The sequence below is a fragment of the Galeopterus variegatus genome, unplaced genomic scaffold, assembly GCF_000696425.1.
Source record: "Galeopterus variegatus unplaced genomic scaffold, G_variegatus-3.0.2 Scaffold1597, whole genome shotgun sequence".
Lineage (NCBI taxonomy): Eukaryota > Metazoa > Chordata > Mammalia > Dermoptera > Cynocephalidae > Galeopterus > Galeopterus variegatus.
Window position 1 is genome coordinate 72,389 of NW_007727708.1, and position 19,514 is coordinate 91,902.

Below are 19,514 nucleotides of genomic sequence, written 5' to 3' on the forward strand. Positions count from 1 at the left end.
AATTTCAGAATCTTTAAAATGTGATACAAAAAAGAAAAGTGAGGCTTTTCTGGTGGTGTGCTGGAGCCAGCTCGCACCATCTGGTAAGAGCCTATTATACATATCTCTTCTCAAATCCACCCTCAGTAATTTTATACTGGTTGCTTTAAATTTGCTGCTGGAGGAGTATTTATGCCATAAAGCAGCAAATGCTACAAATTGGGGCCTGGCTTCTCCTCTCACTCCAAAATAACCTGCTGTTAAACATTTACCAGCACACCACCAGTCTTACAATAGAGGAATTATGAGATGATTTTTGTAGAAATCCAGTTGTAGTAATCCTCACACTTGAGCTTGCTTAGAGATCAAGAAGAAAATAATTGTTTTTCCATCTCTGAAGAAAATGCATATGCAGTAGAATTCCCACTGCAGGGTGATGTCAGCCAACTTAGATAAAGATACCAGATGAAAGATATTAAAATTTATACATCTTACAAGTTAGAAAGAGTGAATGCCTTCTACTAAAATAGGTTTTGATTGGTTTATTAATTTAGCTTTGGTGAGTTATTATCAATTGATAAGGAAAAAATTGATAAATGCTTTGATATTTGTTTATTTTATTCTGGGCTGAAGGAAATTACAGTAAGTCACTTAATGTTAAGAATAGTAATAGCTAGTTTTTAAAATAGTGTATGTTCTTCTTGTTACTGCTCAGCCATCCTTTAGCTTTTACATCCCAATCTAGAGGACACACAAACAAAACCATACAGGACTCATTACATTTAAAATTCAGGTTCTAGTGGGAGTACGCTCATGGTCTAGGATTAAATGGGATTGTCTGAGAAACTCTATTGGTGTGACTTAGAGGTGAAAGGGGAAATGCAAATTAATGATTTCTATGACAATATCATGGCACCACCAATAAGCATATATGACTATTATGTCTAAAATGATTGAATGTATAGATAATTCATTATTTTCACAAACATGGGTGAGTAGAGATGTGTGTATTTACAAATAGATATTAACAGATCAGTTAGTACTTGACTTTGTAAAGCATTTTTCAGCTTTCAGCTATGGTTTTTAAAAAGCTGTAATGTGAAGAAAGCCTGGCTTAGAATACCTGCAAAGCTGTTCAGTTTCCTCCTGTTGTTTCTCTCAATGATTGAATTTAATTCCACAATTATATAAACTACTACAGATGAAGCACAACACTCAGCATAATTGGGGATATAATATGATAAAAAGGAACAGTTCCTGCTTTTGAAACTAGGGTTCTTACTAACTTTCCTTATTTTATACAGACTGTTCAGAGAACAGAAAAGGAGAGAAAGTAACCTAACTCATTTTCTGAGGCTGGTATGACCTCCATACCAAAATTGGGAAAGGACTACAAAAAACTGTTTTAGGTCAATTTCACTTATGGGCATAGGTTAAAAATTACTAATAAAATGTTAACAAATTGAATAGCAAAGTATTATATATAAATATATATTTATATAATCATATTCTAGTAGGGTTTACTTCCAGACCACAGAGCTTATTTAATTGGAAAATCTATAAATATAATTTGCTACATTAACAGAGCTAAGGAAGGAACAATATGCTTCTCTTAATAAATGCCAAAAGCCACTCAATGTTCATTCATTATGAAAGCTCTTAGTGTACTAGAATTGGAATGGAATTTCAACCTGATAAAAAACGTTTCAACATTTTGGATTTTTCTGCTGAGGCAAACTGCACTGAAAAAGGTATTTCAGGTATATTGCAGAACTGGGGGGCAGACAGGACAGACAGGAAGGGACCACTCACATGCTTACTGGATGATTAGGTTAAATTTGAGACTTAAATGGCCAGGGGTGCAGAAACATATAGAAATAGGGCAAGACACAGGGCAGGACAACTGCAACAAATGTTGATGTGGTTTTCTCCCGGGCTCCGGTACCTTGATGGGGCATAAGCTTCTTGTAACAGGTGCACGCAGAATAGGATTTTGCCGGACATATATACATATATTTTCTTATAATCTACCCCTTGACGGCGATTCAAAATTCTATTATCTATATTGCTCTGAAGCTGAGTTTGGTATAAGGATCATGATCACAAATCCATTTTCTCATAGGATCCTACGCAAACATTATACTTAATGGCTAAACATTAGGAACTTTCCCATTAATGTCAGGAACATAAGGTTATATCCATTATCTGCTGATTACCAGTAGGAGCTAATGCATTAGCTCCTACTGGTAATCAGGGAGGAAGGAAGGAAATTAGAATTGGAAAAGAGACAAAATTGTTCTTGTTTGCAGAAAATATGTTTATCTACATGGAAAACACAAAAGAATTTATAGCAAACTGTTACAACTAATAAATTTGTTAAATATAATATCCACATTTAAAAATGAATAGCTACTTTTTTATTGCAAAAGAAAAACTATACCTTTACAGTGGAGAAATCTAGTAGTCACCATCTCAACTCAGTGATCCAACTTAATCTTATTAAATGTAGTGGGCAGAATAATGCCTCCTAAACATATCCACCCTCTAATCATGAAACCTGTGAATATGTTACATTTCATTCCTTAAAATAGGGAGATTATCCTGGATTATCTGGGTGGGCCCAATCTAACCTAAAATCAGAGAACTTTCTCCAGCTGGGAGCAGAAAGATGAAGCAGAAGGTGAAGTTAGAGAGATTCCAGTCCTGAGAAGGATTCCACATACAGTTGCTGGCTCTGAGATTTAGAAGCCCACATGCAAAGACCGGAGAGAGACCACCAGCAGCTAGAGTTGAGCTCCCAGCTGACATACGGCAAGCAAACTGGATTTTATTTCTACAACTGAAGGAACTGGCGTCTGGAAACAACCTGAATGAGCTTAGAAACAGATTCTCCCCAGAGCCTCCTGATAAGAACCCAGCAGGCTGACACTTTGATTTCAGCACTGTGAAACCTGGTGCAGAAAAAACAGCTAGCCCAGTTAGGACTTCTGACCTACAGAACTGTGAGATAATAATGTTGTGTTGTTTTGAGTGCTATATTTGTGGTAATTTGTTATGCAGCAGTAGAAAAGCTAGTACACTAATAAAGGAAAACCAAACATTATTGTCTCCTAATATAACACAATATGAAATACACCATAGTACCTATGAAGTATACTTGCCAAGAAAGTGTAAGCTGAATCTAATTAAGACTTTAGACTTATTTATTGTTCACAAGAAATACGAGGGATAGAGAAACAAGTCAAATGGCACCACAGAAATAATCAGAAAAATTTGGAATGTGGGATAACTGTCTTGCAAGAATAACTATTTTGATCTCTTCAAAGTCATCATTTTTTTAAAAGGAGGCAGAATGTTCTAGATTAACACAGAGTAAAGGCACTTAACAAAAGGTAACACATGATATGTTATTAAATCCTGATTTTGGGGGGAAACAGCTGTAAAAGACATTATTGAGGCAATTAGTCAAATTTTGTTATAGATTGAATATTAGATAATATTGGGAAATTCTTAATTTTGCTGGCTGTGATTATGTAGAAGCCTGTCCTTAGTTTTTGGAGATTCATGCTGAAGTACTTATTGATGGAAGTGTCATAATGTTTGTAATTTATTTTGAAATATTTTAGCCAAAAAATAAAAAGAAAAGAAAACATGGCAAAATATTAATTATTTAATCTCTGGGATGGGGATATAGATTTTAATATTCTTTCTACTTTTCTGTATGTTTGAATATTTGAAAAAAATTTTTAAACAAAAATAAATAGCATTATATACACCAGTAAAAATCCACTAAAAATGTAATTTAACTAAGATATCACTTGCAAGAGCAATAAAAACTGTAAGATGTACAGAAATATATTTAACAAAGGATGTGCAAGAACTTAATAGAGAAAATTATAAAACATTTTTGAATGATGTAAAAGAGAATCTGAATAAATGTTCACTAAGTGTGAACATTGTAAGATGCCAATTCTTCTCCCCTAATTAAACTGTAAATGTAGTAATGCAGTTCCAAACTAGTGAAATAGAATAGACTTATTATGCATAGGTAGCAACTTTATATTTGACAGAAGTGTCATTACAGATCAGTTAGAAAAGAATAGGTGATCCATTAAGTGGTTCTGGGATCATTGTTTGTTCATATGGAAAGAAATAAAATTAGATTTCAGACATCACAAAAGAAATAAGTACTATGTATAATGAAGATTACTTGTGAAAAGTAAAACTTTAAATGGGTACTTTAAGCTCAGAGTATGAAAGTATTTCTTTAACAAGATACACAGTATAAACTATAAAGAAAACGATCAATATGTTTGATAACATTAAAATTTAAAATCCACAGATTAGAAAGTTATCTGTAACACATATAACAATAAAATATTAATATCTATTTAATGCTTTAAAAAGTAAAAGTGATGTGAAATATTAATGTCTTTAAGTAAAAGTTGTTACTTGTCAACAGAATTAATTTCAAGATTTCTTGTGGGTAATTAGAAGAACAAATAACTTACCTTCAGATAATAGAACATTCATTATAACATGGCTATATATTTTAAAGTATCTACCTCATTATTTTTGTCATCTTTATATATCCATAATATAAAATGATTTCCATGTGCATTGGAGATGTATACTGCAAATGCATATTTAACAGATGCATATTTATTGTAAATTATATAGATGAAGCATCCTGAAAAATAATCTTATACCAACTATATGTGTAATATTAAAGTTATTGATTACAGTCAACAATTATTGACCGCTTACTATGTGCCAAGCATTTTACAGATATTGTTTCAATCAAGTCTCAGAAACAATCTTATGACATAAGTTCTATTATTATTATTATTAATATTATTATCATTATCATTATTATTATTATTATTATTATTATTATTACAGAAGAGGAAACTGGGGTCTTCAGCAATTAACCAATTTTTCCCAAAATACACAGTTAGTAAATGGCATGGCTAACTTCAACCCAGGACTGTCTGCCTCCAAAGTCCACACTCTTAACCACTATACTATACTACTCCCCATTTATTTTGTTTTTAGTAGTTGCTAGGCAAGCACATATATGAAGAATTCTTTTCTCAGTCATCTTCACATTTTCTCAATTGCAATTTTTTTCTCAATCATTAATCTATTTTAAAAGATGAATGGATATCATTGTACAAGCAAACAGGATATAGTGGTAAAGTTTTTTTTAGCTAATTCTAGAGGAAGAATCTGAAAGAAATGTTTTCTTCTCTTAATGCCAGAGTGTTGTCAATGTCCTCCTACACATGAACTGAAATGAATAGTAATATTTTTATTGCAGCATGTCATATCTGAACTCTTTGTTACATTCAAGAAGTGAAACTAACTTAATTCTTTGTTTAGGAGTATGAAAATCAGGTAGAAAAGGATATGTGCATTTCAGATGTGAATTCTATTGCTGCACAAAGGGTTAATTCTGCCAATTTTCTGAAAAAGGTAACAACAACAACACAATATTATCAATGTATTTGCATTTACTTTTGTGAAAACTGGTCTGCTGGATACATGGTATTATACTCTTCCAAGATAATCAGATGGACAAATCCACTTACTCTTCACCTTTCTGATCACTGAGTTTTCTGTTCTCTCCAGACTTCCTATTCAGTTAGGTTATTTCATTGACAGTGAACTCGTTATGAAAGCACATGCCAATATTTTCTGTTTAAACATGAATGTTAAAGACTTCTCATCTCTTTTTTGGTCCTAAAAGTTCATTTTGAGAGACAATCCAGTATTTTGCCAGAATCCCTACTTTCACTAGTACCTCATACTGTCATAGATCACAGCAGTTCAGGAGATGAAGGAATGAAGGAGCTACCAGCAGCAGACAGAAGGGATTAGAGAAATAGATATGCTTTAATACAAAGTCAAATAGTAAACATTTACAGACACTCTAGCAAAGCCTTAACCAGGTTTGAGGTGGAATCCCTTACTAGATTCCACTCCTGATTTCTTTCAACTGACCCCTCATCATTCCTCTCTAAGATTCTGCACTTAGAAGCTCAGTGCAGGGACTATATCTGTAGATTCCCAGTGCCCAACATAGTGCCCTACATTCAGAAAGTATTTATAAATGCTTGAGAAATTAATGAAGTAAAGGATAGGGGCTGAAGTAGTTTCTAAGACTCCTGCAAAAGTAGAATCTCACATAGCCTTTGAGGTAGAGCACCAGAGCAGCCCTGTGGGGTATTTGAAAAACGAAAAAGGAGAGCCATGGAAAGATCTAAGCGATCTATTCCAGATCCCTCATGGAGACAGATGAGTAGCAACCATGTGTAGCTAGAAGGACCCAGAAAGGTGTCTGAAGACCTGTTCTGACTGCTCTGTGTGTCACTGGAAAGTAACCAAATCACTGTCTCACTTTCTTGTATAAAAAGAGGCAATAATAATGTTTTATTTGTTTTACTTCCCATGCCAGAGGCAAATGAGATAAAACCTTCAAGTGCTGTACTAGTTCGTACACCATTACTATGAGATGGAGGTGGAAAAGCAGACCACTGCAGCTCTCCTAGGCACAAAAGAGTCCCCCTCTGTCACTGGAAAGTGTTGTTCCCACTCACCCCTGCACAGCTTACCTCTTCTTTACTAACTTGATTATTTTTTAAAGTTGGGATGTGCTTTAATAATGAGTTTGCTGTCTTGATTCTTGCTCATAAGAAAAGAGAACCCATATCCTTCATATTCCTTCTTGTATTTTTTATGTATGGGAAGCAGGAGGGAAGGTAGCAGAGAATCAGGAGGGGGGTAAGAAAGCAAGTATCTGAGGATGCTTGGTCTCCATACAGGAATCCTGGGAAGAAGCTTTAAAATTTTTTGGTGGTTAGATTTCAACTCCTTGTGAAGACTCCTTTGCTATATGAGGATAGTTTAAAACTCCAAGTTTGGTAGTTTCATGGAGTAATTATTTGTAATTAGAGATACTGGAAAGGTTTGACCCTGGAGGTGTATTAGGGTCATAGGTGCTTAAATTCTTTCCCTTCCTAGACGGCTCTGTATATGTTTACTATTCGATTTTATATGAATTTTGTAAGAGTTCCATGGGAGGAACTGATTGGGCTGTGAGTTACGTGCAGTATACTTCCTGCTATGTGACTGGGGTTAGTGATGGCTGAGGCCAGGGTTACAGCAAGCACTAAAGAGTGGAGTCCCAGCAGTCTCAGGGACTACCAGATAAAGTTTTCCTGAAATGTTTGCTTCTAGGTGGGCAGTGCATCTTCTCAGTCTGTCCTTTTCATTAGTTTACTCAACAAATATTTATTGATTGCCTGCTATGATTCCTGGCCTCCTGGAGTTTATATTCTAGCGTGAAAAGCCAGATAATGAACAACACATTACTAGTATGTTAGAGAGTGAAATGTGTACTATAAACAATAAAGTAGGGGGAGAGGACAGGAGGATGTGTGTGTGTGTGTGTGTGTGTGTGTGTGTGTGTGTGTGTGTGTGTGTGTGTGTAGGGTGCAACTTCAATAAGGTGGTCAGATAAGCCCACGAGAAGGTAACACTTAAGCAAAAGACCTGAGGGAGTTGAGGGAGCTGGAATTGGAGTTTCCTGGGAAAGAATATTCCTGGTTGATGGAACCACATGTGAAAACGCTGATGTAGAAGCACACCTGGCCTGTGGGAGAAACACCAAGGAGCCCAGTCTGTACAATGCCAAGGGAGAGAGGAAGAGAGTGAGCAGTGATGGGAGGAGGGGAGGTCTGGTTCACCCTCAAGGGAAACAATTTGTTGCCTGTGTGGCTGGATAATTTTTAGGGGTGATGTTTTTCCTGTTCTTCTCCTACCACTCCATTTTCCTACCCTGTTCAAGCAGGTAATTAGGCTCTAGGTTACATTGTCTCCAGAATGATTTGTGGCAGGACAGAAAGAAGAAACTTGCCTCCAGACATGATTCTTCCTGGTTTTATGTCTGAAAGCATAAACCCATTATGAAAAATAGGGTTAAAGGAGAAAGAGAGGAATTTCCTTAGACTAAAAAGATTTTCAGAGTACTTGGAGGAATCAAGTCCTGTGGGTTCTGCAAGCAGCAAGGGCTTAGGGAAATGGCATTATTCAAACACTGATTTTCTTGCCAGGCTGACAGAATGAGGGCGTAAAGTCAGAATAGGATTGACTCAAAAGGAAATAGAGAAATGTGATCATATTTCTTTGAACTTGTAAATAAAGATTCATGTCCATTACTAGTGGCCATTATAGAAATGGATTCATAGGGCCAGTCATCTCCTTTGGCGAATACTAGTTATGGCCATTTATACTGTGAGTTAGATGGGAAAATATGAGAGCAAGTTTAGGATGAGATGAAATGGACCTAGAAGGACAATGAAGTGGAAAGAAATAAACTTGCTTTGGTGTGACAGTGTGAGAGTTGGGAATGATTTTAATAATGATACCAAACAGAACAATGTTTTCACTCGTCTAATCCTTTCCATTCATTGCTTGCAAAAATTAGGAGTAAAATAAATAGCAACAGTAGCATTGTAACCTTAAAATATAAACAGTGCATCCCTTTAAATTCTAAAATTTTTTTAGGTGAGGAGGTTGATAATGAAAAGGATTGTCAAAGTTAGCAAATTTAACTTGTCAGATATTGTGACTGATTACGAAGAAATCGTTTCTACAAGGTACGTACTAAAATTATTAAGTATGAAATATAAAGCTTTAAGCTAATATCTTAAAAATTCTCTAAGTTCTCTGTTTTTTATATTAATCAACTCATATTCCAAAAGATGCAGTTTCAGAGCACAGAGATATTATGATTTAAAATATATTTGGTTATTTTAAAGGTACATTTTGAAATATCTACATGATATGTTTTCAATTGTATAGTATTTTAGGGTAGCTTTTTGCCCTCTCCTTATTGATAGTTTTTAGGTCAAGAAATAAAAATAGAAGAAACAACTCTGTCTCAAATTAGATTTGTCCTAAGATTTTTTTTGTCCTGAGACTGCTACCTGATCATAAACTATAAAACGTGTATTGTGTGGCCAGGGTAGTCAGCATATGACTCTGGTTTCAGAACCATGGAAAAAATTTGAATGTCCAGTCATTTTCAAGAGAATAATTCCTGAAAAATGAATAATCTTCTGAAAGATCATCATGTTTCATGGCTTTACTTCTCCATGTCCTTGTCTGTTTTGGGCTGTGTAACTAAAGAGCATGGAGCAATCACATTCTTTCTCAATATGAGGGAACATGGCATCTTTTCCTTTCTATGCTCAGAAAAATATTCCTTCCTTGGGTTTAAAACAACTCTGCCTCCTCTCCATAATGGAGAGAATATGGTTCAGAACAGTGGCTTTTTAAAAAAATTAATAAGCAAATCGATATCTCTTAAAACTATGTTATCTTACATATATTGGGCTGTTTATTTTTTACTCTTTAGCCAGTTGACACATGCAGTTTGTAAGTTTGTTGAACCACGAAGAAATTTAAAGCCTCAGAGGAAAGAAAGGAAAAAAGTCACAGCACAGACTATTTCTGATGGAGATATTAAGATTCTTGTCAGAATATTGAGGGCCTATAATATTCCTACCAGGAAAACTATAGTTAATAGGTAAGACAATATGCCCCAATTTTTAAAGTTGCAAAAGATTTATGTTAAATGTGATAAATTTCCATGCTATCCTGTGTAAAGCTTTGCATTTTATTAATGCTCCATATACATAAAAAGAATGAAAGTTAAAATCTTCATTTGGGTAGTCAAACCTACTGTCAGTACCATGTATGAAGAGTTTTCAGAAGCTTGAGACTCCCAAAGTACTTTAATATGTATATTTTGGGGATATTTGCCACATGCTCACCTTTTCATGCTGTATCAAATAAATGCCTTTTGTCCCCTATTCCCTATTTTGAAAATTCTGAAGCTTCTGCTGCCCACTGCTCTGTTTCATGCCACTCTCCTCCTTCAGTATTGTAAGCAGAAAGCTGGAGAAAGCAGGTGGGACACTAATTTTGTTTTAGAAAATGTCCCAGGAAAGCTGTGAAGCAAATGTGGAATGTTTCATGAAATCAGAATTGCTACAGTTACACCCTGCTCTGTTTTGGACTTGTCATTTTAGCTGACTTCTACAAAAGTAGGATTTCACCCATTATTTCTGTATGCATTCAAGTGGGTTTTGTGTTTCTTCATCAGAGGATATGTGGGGCCAGAATGAACCTCGCCAATGGTGGCCAAATTAAGGCAGCATGAATATTAAGTGTTCATGCATATTTAGTGTATCCTGGATTTTTAGGGTCTCATACAAGTATATTTAGTGCCATGTATAACGTATATATTATGAATATTTAGTACTCAAGTGCCTCAGGAATATTAGGTTCCCCCTCTCTATCTATGTTTAACAGACATATGCTCTACTTGTTTATTTTATGCTTACCACAACCCATGAATTCTACCTATGAAAAACAAAAGTTTTGCTTACTGGCTACTAATCTATAGTTAAAATCTCTTAAAGATTTTACCTGTGTTATATAAACTACAACTGTGTTTAATCTAATAGAATTGAACATTCTCAAAACAAATGCACATTTCAAAGGCTGTTTTGTGAAATAAGGACATAAAAAATCACCACCATTATAATCATCACTTTGTAAGAGGAAGAATATTTTAATACCAAAAAAGTAGGAAGGACATATTCTCAAAGCATTATTTGCCCTATTTTTCTCCTTTTGCTGAATACAAGTGAAATTTTTATCATAGACTGGATCCAATCCATAGTTCAGCATTTAGGACTAATCACTCTTCCAGAATAGTTATTATCAAAATGTTTAGCTCTAACCGCTTATAACAATCCAAAGCAAATTCAGGGTAACTGAATTATGTATCTCCATGAACACAAGAAAAAATCCACTCACTCTTACCAAAACTAATATTGAAACTAATTAAAGTATATGTCTCTATGTTGTTCTTCCTGAAGAGCCTTGGATATGCCTGTTTATTTGATACCATCCATATCTCACCTCAGACATAAAGAAGCAATCAAATCAGTAGCCTCAGATGAGATCTTAAATGAGATAAGTATTTAACACTTCTGTAAAGTACAACATTGATTATGTTTACTCTGAATTGTAACTGGCTCCTAACTGGTCTCTCTTTGGCTTCTACTTTATTTTCCATAACACAGTGAAGGTGTTCTTTTAATTCTAGCTGTTTCATTTCCTGCTCTCAGGGTTCATAGAATAAGGTACAAGCTCCTTAGAATGGCTACAGAATCTTTAATGATCTGGTCCTTGCCTACCAGTCAGCTTCATCTCTCTCCACCCCGCAGTTCTACCATATGTACTACTGCTTGTTCTACAAGGCCTCTACTAGTTTCCTTTGCTTTGAATAGCCTCCATACAGTTCCATATTATCGGCCAAATGAACTGCTACTTAAGGTTTTAAAGGCTAAGCTCAAGCAATATTTTCTCTGTGATTCCCTCCTTGTTCTCACCCAAGTTAATCATTCCTTCTCATGAGTAACTATTATACCTTGAGTATATTTCTCTCATTTTATTTCTCACATTTCATTGGACCTATTTGTTCACTTATTTATTTTCTCCTTGTAGACTATTAAATCCTTAGGGAGAAGTTCTATTTATCTTTGGATCCTAAAAAAGTACCTGATACAGAATAGGACCAGTAGATGTTTATTAAATGAATGAATGAATCATTATTTTAAAAACTGGAAAAACTGTTTTAAAAACTGGAAAAATTGAGCCATCCAGTTGTCTAGTAATGTCTTAGCTTTCTACCTTCAATTACATAAAATATTACAAAAATCTAGTCAGTATTTATTATGTATTTCAGGATACTGTACACCCTTTTGTGGAAGTTTCTTTTCAACACATTGTGTACCAAACTAACACTGCAAGTGGATCTCATCCATGCTGGAATGAAGAAATTAAAGTAGATTTTATGTAAGTTGGAGTTCATTTTTCCACAGCTCCTAAAAAAGGGCAATAACCAAATTATTTTCTTGAGCCATTTACTGAAAATAATGATTGAGATAGGCTTTGTCTTTTAAGCTTTTTAATTATGATATATTTTATACATATAAACTAATATATAATATATATATAAATGTGTGTTCTGAAGAAAGATATTAAAATGAATACCTGTTTATCTACCATCAGTTTAAAAAGTAAAATATTACCAATACCTAAGAAGGTCTTTTGTGTCATTACCTAATTGCATCCCCTTTCTTTCCTCTCAGAGGTAACAACGGTGAATTTGTGTTTATAATTTTCACTCTTCCTTTATGATTTTATTTCATAGGTATTTATCCCTAACTATGTGTTATTTACTTATGCATGTTTTCAACTTTATATGAATTGAGTCACATTTATGTATTCTTCTGCAAACTTGTTTCTTTTAATTGTTTTGAAAGATTCATTCATGTTCATGCTTGTAGCTGTTTGCTATGGTCTGAATGTGTCCCCGAAAGTTCATGTGGTGGAAACTTATTTCCCAATGCAACAGTGTTGGGAGGTGGAAGCTAATAGCAGGTGTTTAGTCATGAATGGATTAATGCTATTATAAAAAGGGCTTGCAGGAGTGGGTTCACCCTCATGTGCTCTTCTGCGGTAAGGACATAGCATTCATCCCCTTTTTGTCCTTCTGCTATATGAAGACACATCAAGAGGGCCCTTACCAGATATCAGATACCAGATGCTGGCACCTTGGTCTTGGACTTTCAGCCTCCAGAACTGTGAAAATATATATTTCTAGTCTGTATAATAAATTACCCAGTCTCAGGTATTCTGTTATAGCAACACAAAATGGATTTAGACACTGTTTGTTTATTTATTTTCACTTCTATATAATATTCCATTGTATGAAAATAATTTGTTTATACTTTCTTCTGTTGATGTACATTTGTCTTGTTTCCAACTTTTTGCCATTGCAAACAGTGTTGTTCTGGACATTCTTGTACATGTCTTCCGGAGCACATGTGCAAGGTTTTTTTTTTTAAGACAGTGGCTTTCAAACTTTTTTTGTTCATTAGAATCACCTGGACAGCTTCTTAAAACACAGATTACTGGGCCCACTTCTCTAGTTTCTAATTCTGGGGTCTGGGGTAGGACCCGATAATTCCATTTCTAGTAAGTTCCTAGTTGGTACTTATGCTGTTAGTCAGGCAACAACACTTTAAGAACCTCTGCTAGGGCCGGCCTGTGGCTCACTCGGGAGAGTGCGGTGCTGATAACACCAAGGCCACGGGTTCGGATCCCATATAGGGATGGCCGGTTTGCTCACTGGGTGAGCATGGTGCTGACAACACCAAGTCAAGGGTTAAGATCCCCTTACCGGTCATCTTTTAAAAAAAAAAAAAAAAAAAGAACCTCTGCTATAGGGCAGATGTCCAGGAGTGAAATTGCTAGGTTGTAGTTGAATTCAGCTTCAACTTTACCAGATAATGCCAAACTGTTTTCTACAGTGATTGTACCGATATACACTCCCAACAGTAGTACAATAAAATTTCCTGTTGTGTTGATCTAAAATAGTACTCCCATTGAGGTTTAATTTATATTACCTTATTTAATGAGGTTGAGCTTCTTTTTTGCAATTTTTAAAAAATTAACACATTTTATATTTTAGAAAAGTTTTAGGTTCACAGTTGAGTGGAGAGTACAGAGTTCCCACATGTCCCCTCACCCTAGCACACATGGAGCCTCCCTCAGCATCAACATCCTTCATCAGTGCACTACATTTGTTACAATCCATGAATAAACACACTGACACATCATTTTCAACCAAAGTCTGTATCTTCAATAATATTTTATATTAAGTTTACATTAGGTTTCATGGTTTGAGCTTTGCATTCTATGGGTTTTGACAAATGTATAATTACATGTATCCACCATTATAAGCAAGTCCAACATCTGCAGGGTGGTATGGCAGGTTGGAGACCCAGGGAGGAGTTGCATATTGAGTCTGAAAGCAATCTGCTGGCAGAATTCCCTCTTCACGGGAGAAGGCAGTCTCTTTTATTACAGCTGTCAACTGATTGCATGAGGCCCACTCTTATTATGGGGGGTAATCTGCTTTACTCAAAGTCTCCTGATTTAAACTGCATCTAAAAAAATGCCTTCACAGAGACATCTAGAATGATGTTTAGTCAAATATTTGGGAACCTTGGCCTAGCCAAGTTGACACATAAAATTAACCATCACAGTCGTATGTATAGTTGGAATCAAATCAGGCTGGCATCTTTCACTTACTAATATGCCTAAAAGGTTCTTTCATGTCTTTTCGTGACTTGATAGCTCATTTCTTTTTATCACTGAATATATTCCATAATATGGGTGTATCATAGTTTATTTATCCAGTGACTTTGAGCTTCTTTTCACAGGCTTACTGGCCATTGGTATTTTCTTTTCGGTGAAGTGCCTTTTCATGTATTTTGTGCATTTTTCTATTGTTTTGTCTGACTTTTTTTTTTTAAGGAATTCTCTATATATTAGGGATATCAGCCCTTTGTCAGTTATATGTGTTAAAACTATCTTTCCCTAATGGCTTGGCTTTTCATATTATTTATATTTTGATGAAAAGTAGTTTTTAATTTTACCAGTTTTTTTCCTTTTTGTTTTGTGCTTTTTAAAAAAAATTTTTTTGTTTTTGTTTTTTTGTTTGTGTTTTTTGGTGGCTGGCTGGTAAGGGGATCTGAACCCTTGATCTTGTTATCAGCACCATGCGCTAACCAAGTGAGCTAGCCAGCCAGCCCCCAAATTTAAAAATTTTTTAATAAATAGTGGACTTACTTTATTTTCCTTACTTTAAAACTTATGTCAATTTGCATTAAAGTTTTAGACCACTTGCACTTTCTAAAAAATGAGCAAAGATGTTTCCCTATAATAGTCCTGTATATAAAAGCTATTTGGAATTGAAATAGTTAATGAGCCAGATCTTAAAATCCAAAAAGAAATATACACCTATGTTCCTTTTCGCTATCACGAAGTAACAAAACAGATGTGGACTAGAATAATCCTGTAACTAAATATGGTGTTTAGGAACACACACACACACACACACACACACACGACCCAGTGAAAATTAACCTAATTCCATATCCACTTCCTCTAATATTGCTTTGTTTTACTGCTGGTAGAAATGTCCCTCATGAACAAGTATCTGTAACTATTAAATATCTAACATTTTCCAAATAATATAGTTTTATTTTTATACATTTATTTTATACATTTGTATATGTAAAGTAGAATTGTCTTATGGATTAGCCATATATGATTTATATGATTTTCTGTTATTTATTTTATATAATTTCTATGATAATTTCATATTATTTCATAGTTCATATATGATATAATTTTATATGATTATTTATATGATTTAGGTGCTTTGTCTAATGCCTGTGTTAATGTATATTCCCCACCAATAAAGGCTAAGAAAACTCAGAAGTACTGACATAATCACTTGCATATGAGGAGGTCTTCAAAAAGTTCATGGAGAGCTGGCTGGTTAGCTCAGTTGGTTAGAGCATGGTGCTGATAACACCTAGGTCCAGGGTTTGATCTCTGTACCAGCTGGAAAAAAAAAATTCATGGAAATATTCATATTATCTTTTAATTCCATTTTTCCACAAACTTTCAGAAGTACCCTTGTACACAAGTATGTGATGACATCTTGTGAATTATATAAATATTCACATTCCAGCAGACACTTCTCAAAGTGAAAGCCTCCAGACCCTAACCAGGATTCATAAAGAAAGGGGGATTCTGTTTATGCCATTATTTCAGCTTCGGGAAAACCCAAATGGACCAGTAAACCTTGGAATTTTGTTAGCTTAGATACTACGGATATTTCTGCCATTAGCAAAAATCAAATTTGTTCTTCCAGATTCAACACAGGTTCAGTTATATTTTCAGAGTCTTTGGCCAGAGTTCCTAAACAGATATACTTGTTATTTGGCTGGCCCTATGGATCTACCTCTTGCTTTGCCTTGTTCTCTGACACTTGCTTTCCTGACCCTTTTATTCTGTGTGTGTGAAGGACAGTATAGATTTAAAAGAAAATCTATTATGTAGTATTGTATAATGTTAAGTTAAATAATTAGTATATAAAATATATTTGCTTTAAAAGTTTGTCAAGATAAAATATGGGGTTATGTGTGTTTGGAAATGTTTGGAATATTAATTTAGACATTTAGAGTTTAATATATACTTTATTAAATTGATCTAGGAGAACATAAAACAGTCAATAAGATAAACACACTTATAAGTGAACTAGAGAAAGCTGTAGTGTTTACATTCTTGCAATTATAGCAGTGAGATAAGCCAGGAACACATTTGGAGTACAACCAAGTGAAAAAGGCAAAACTGTCCAGCAACACTTTTCGTTGCCTCCAATAAAAGACCCCTCTTCCCCCCTTACTGTGACATTTTGGTGAATAAAAACCACATGCAAATGGAATAAACAGTAACAACAAATATTAAGTAGTAATTAGCCCTGTGAGCCCTACTTTTGAGGAGGAATTGTGAAATTTGGGGAAAGCTTGCGTAGAATACAAAATGCAAGATAATGCAGAAGGACTTGAGGAATATACTAAGTGACAAGATCAAAAATGTCTTGAGGACGATAGTTGTCCTTTCTCCTGCTGGCATAGTGTTGTAAATGTACGTTGCCTCCCCTGCCCTGCCTTAGGTTGTTACAATATGAAAGGAAACCCTTGAGAAGCAAAGTAGGGTAGTTAGCTTGTTATTTTATCACTTGGAAATACTCATATTAGGAATCTTCAACTTAAAATTGTTCTTTAAAGTCAACTAGCATTTTTCAACTGTTACTTCCTATAGGCCTCAGAAAGTTATAGAAACTGTTGGAGATCCTTTGAAATAGTAGTTGCTTCCTTAAGCAACAAGCTTCAACAAATAATGTCAGTGGCAGTTATATAGTGAAAAAACCTGGTCTTTGGAGTCAGTCAGAACTGGGTCCAGATCAAGGCTTTATCACTTGCTGGTGGCATTGCTATTTAACTTCTCGGAGCTTCAGTTTGCCCATGTAAAACAACCTACTGTAGAGGATTGTGATTTTCATTTCTATTAGACATTTGATGGAGATTCAATACATAAGCTGAAGCTGAGAGTTCATTGCTTGTGATACACAATATCCTTTCCACTACCTTCAAAATGTACCCCGTCAAGTAAGCCATTGGTAGACAGCTTGCAAAATTAAATGATCTCCATTATCCCAAATTATGGTTGGAGAAAATAAATATGGGAAAGAGAATAAGCTCTGTGGATAAACAGCCATACCTTATTAACTGAGAGCAAAAGAACATTTTTAACTATATGCGTGAACTAGCAGAAACTAGCAGAATTTAAGATAGTTAGAAAATCTTAATGCACCATACCCAGATAATCTGTTTGCAATGAATGGATATAGTGCAAGCTTTTCTGTTTGACATTTAAACATTTTATATTTTTCATCTTAAGAGAGATATAAGACAAATTACAGAACATGTGCTGGCTTTAATGAAGGTCAGCAGCCAGTCTTCAAAGCATATAGCTTTTTCTTAGTTTATACTTTATAAAAGAAAACACAGGTAACTTTATAGTTGTATAATGCTCTCAGAAAATAAATGGATTTTGAAAAAATTAAGCATTTAAATGTTTTTCTTATTTGCAGCTCACCAGAAAATGATTACAGCTTCTCAAGATTATCTAAAATAAAAGATTATATATATATCAACATTTTTGATGAAATGGTGATTGAAAAACATAAGGTAAAGTAGAATAATTACAGTAATCAATGTTGAAATAATTATCTGAAGGTCAAACTAAATGAAGTCTAGTAACATATTTATAAATTTGCCTTTAGATGTGATATCTATATCCAAAATAAAGGATTTGAAGCAATTTGCAATAAAATTAGACATATGACAAGTTAGTTAAAAAAAAACAACACAGATCATAAACCACACATAGGAGGAAGAGGGATAAATATACTAAGAACTTGGGAGAAGTAGGTTTCTGCAATTGAATATCACATTTAAATGTGAGCTTCCAGGTAGCTAAGACAGAAAGATAAACAAAAATAGTTTATATATTTCTCATTATCTTGATCAAAGAAAATATACTACTTGTACAAAAGAGACCAAATTATTCCTAGGACTAAAATTCAGTTCTATTTAATCTAATTTCTAAAAGTACTGAATGTCTTCCTCATAGATATGGGAAATTTTCTAACACAATGCCTAGTGCCATAGCAAGCTCTGAAATAAATGTTAGTTTCCTTCCTATAGAATTAGACACTAAAAATATGAAGACATATACCCATTGTATCTACTCTATTGGGGTATGTAAATTAAATGCTTTAATATAAATTTCTAAAAATTCTATGGCAAGATTATTAAAGGAGCAATTTACCTGGAGGGACCGGTACCCAGGTCAGAGAAGTTGAATGATAACTTGAAGTGAATGGTTCAGGCTTCTGTAAAAACAACTGAGAATCATAATGGCAATGTCTTCAAACCCAGTTTGCCAGGAGATATGACACACATTCTTATTAAAAAATTTTTTTATCAACTCTTGATAAAGGCTGACAGTAAAATATTAAACAGTAATTTGGTGACAGCTTTTCTTTACAGTGTTAAACTGAATAGTTTTCTGATTATTTAAACTGATAATGATGGGTAGAGCTTAGAAAACCCAATGGAATGCCTGACTGATTTTCTCTTTCAAATGTGAATTATTTCAATGACCTATTTGACCAGAATTGAATAGCAGATGATTAACAATTGAATACTTGCAAGTTCTTTGCCTCGTTATTGGAATAAACTCATATGCTTTAGTTATCAGACTTGTTTGTGACAATGCTGGCACACTATTTAGAAAAGGGCCTTATATTCTTGCCCTCTTTTCATGCACTGGGTTGCAGGGTAACTATTGGCCAAGCATTCCATTTTCCAGTGAAAGAGTAGAGGTAGGTTGAGCCCCAAGATGGCCACTCAGCTGAAAGAAGGTTTTGGTCTATCATTGAACACTATTCTGTCTAGAAATGCTTCAATTCACCTTTCTTTTCTTTATGTCTCTCCTGTAGTTTTTCTTCAGGCTGTCAACTGTTTCTCACCACAGATGATCTTCATTAGTTCCGAGCTAGCAGAAAGCAAAGACTTGAAAGCCTCTCAGACACATAGCCTGTTTTTAACACTGAGGATGAATGAGCTGGACTAAACTGCATTTCGAGCTGGCAAAGCAAGCCCATAGCACCACTCCAGATTTGGACCCTAGGTTAACTGAAACTGTAACAAAAATCCCAACAGCAACAAAAAGATCTTAAATTAATCCAATATATGAATATTGGTTTCACTGCCTCTTTTTTTAAAAAAGAAAAATTAGTGGGCCGGCCCCGTGGCGCACTCGGGAGAGTGCAGCGCTGGCAGCACAGCGACACTCCCACCACGGGTTCCGATCCTATATAGGACTGGCCGGTGCGCTCACTGGCTGAGCGTGGTGCGGGCGACACCACACCAAGGGTTGCGATCCCCTTACTAGTCACAAAAAAA

At 34.8% G+C, this 19,514-nt stretch overlaps 1 protein-coding gene across 1 annotated transcript in view; it reads left to right on the forward strand.

Moving 5' to 3' along the window:
* The first annotated feature begins 10,941 nt into the window (after positions 1–10,941).
* The window catches only part of CC2D2B (coiled-coil and C2 domain containing 2B), a 37,755-nt gene continuing 29,182 nt past the window's right edge, over positions 10,942–19,514 (forward strand). The window contains 3 exon segments of the mRNA XM_008577880.1: positions 10,942–11,052; positions 11,804–11,913; positions 17,636–17,732. Coding sequence (XP_008576102.1) covers positions 10,942–11,052; positions 11,804–11,913; positions 17,636–17,732 — 318 coding nt within the window.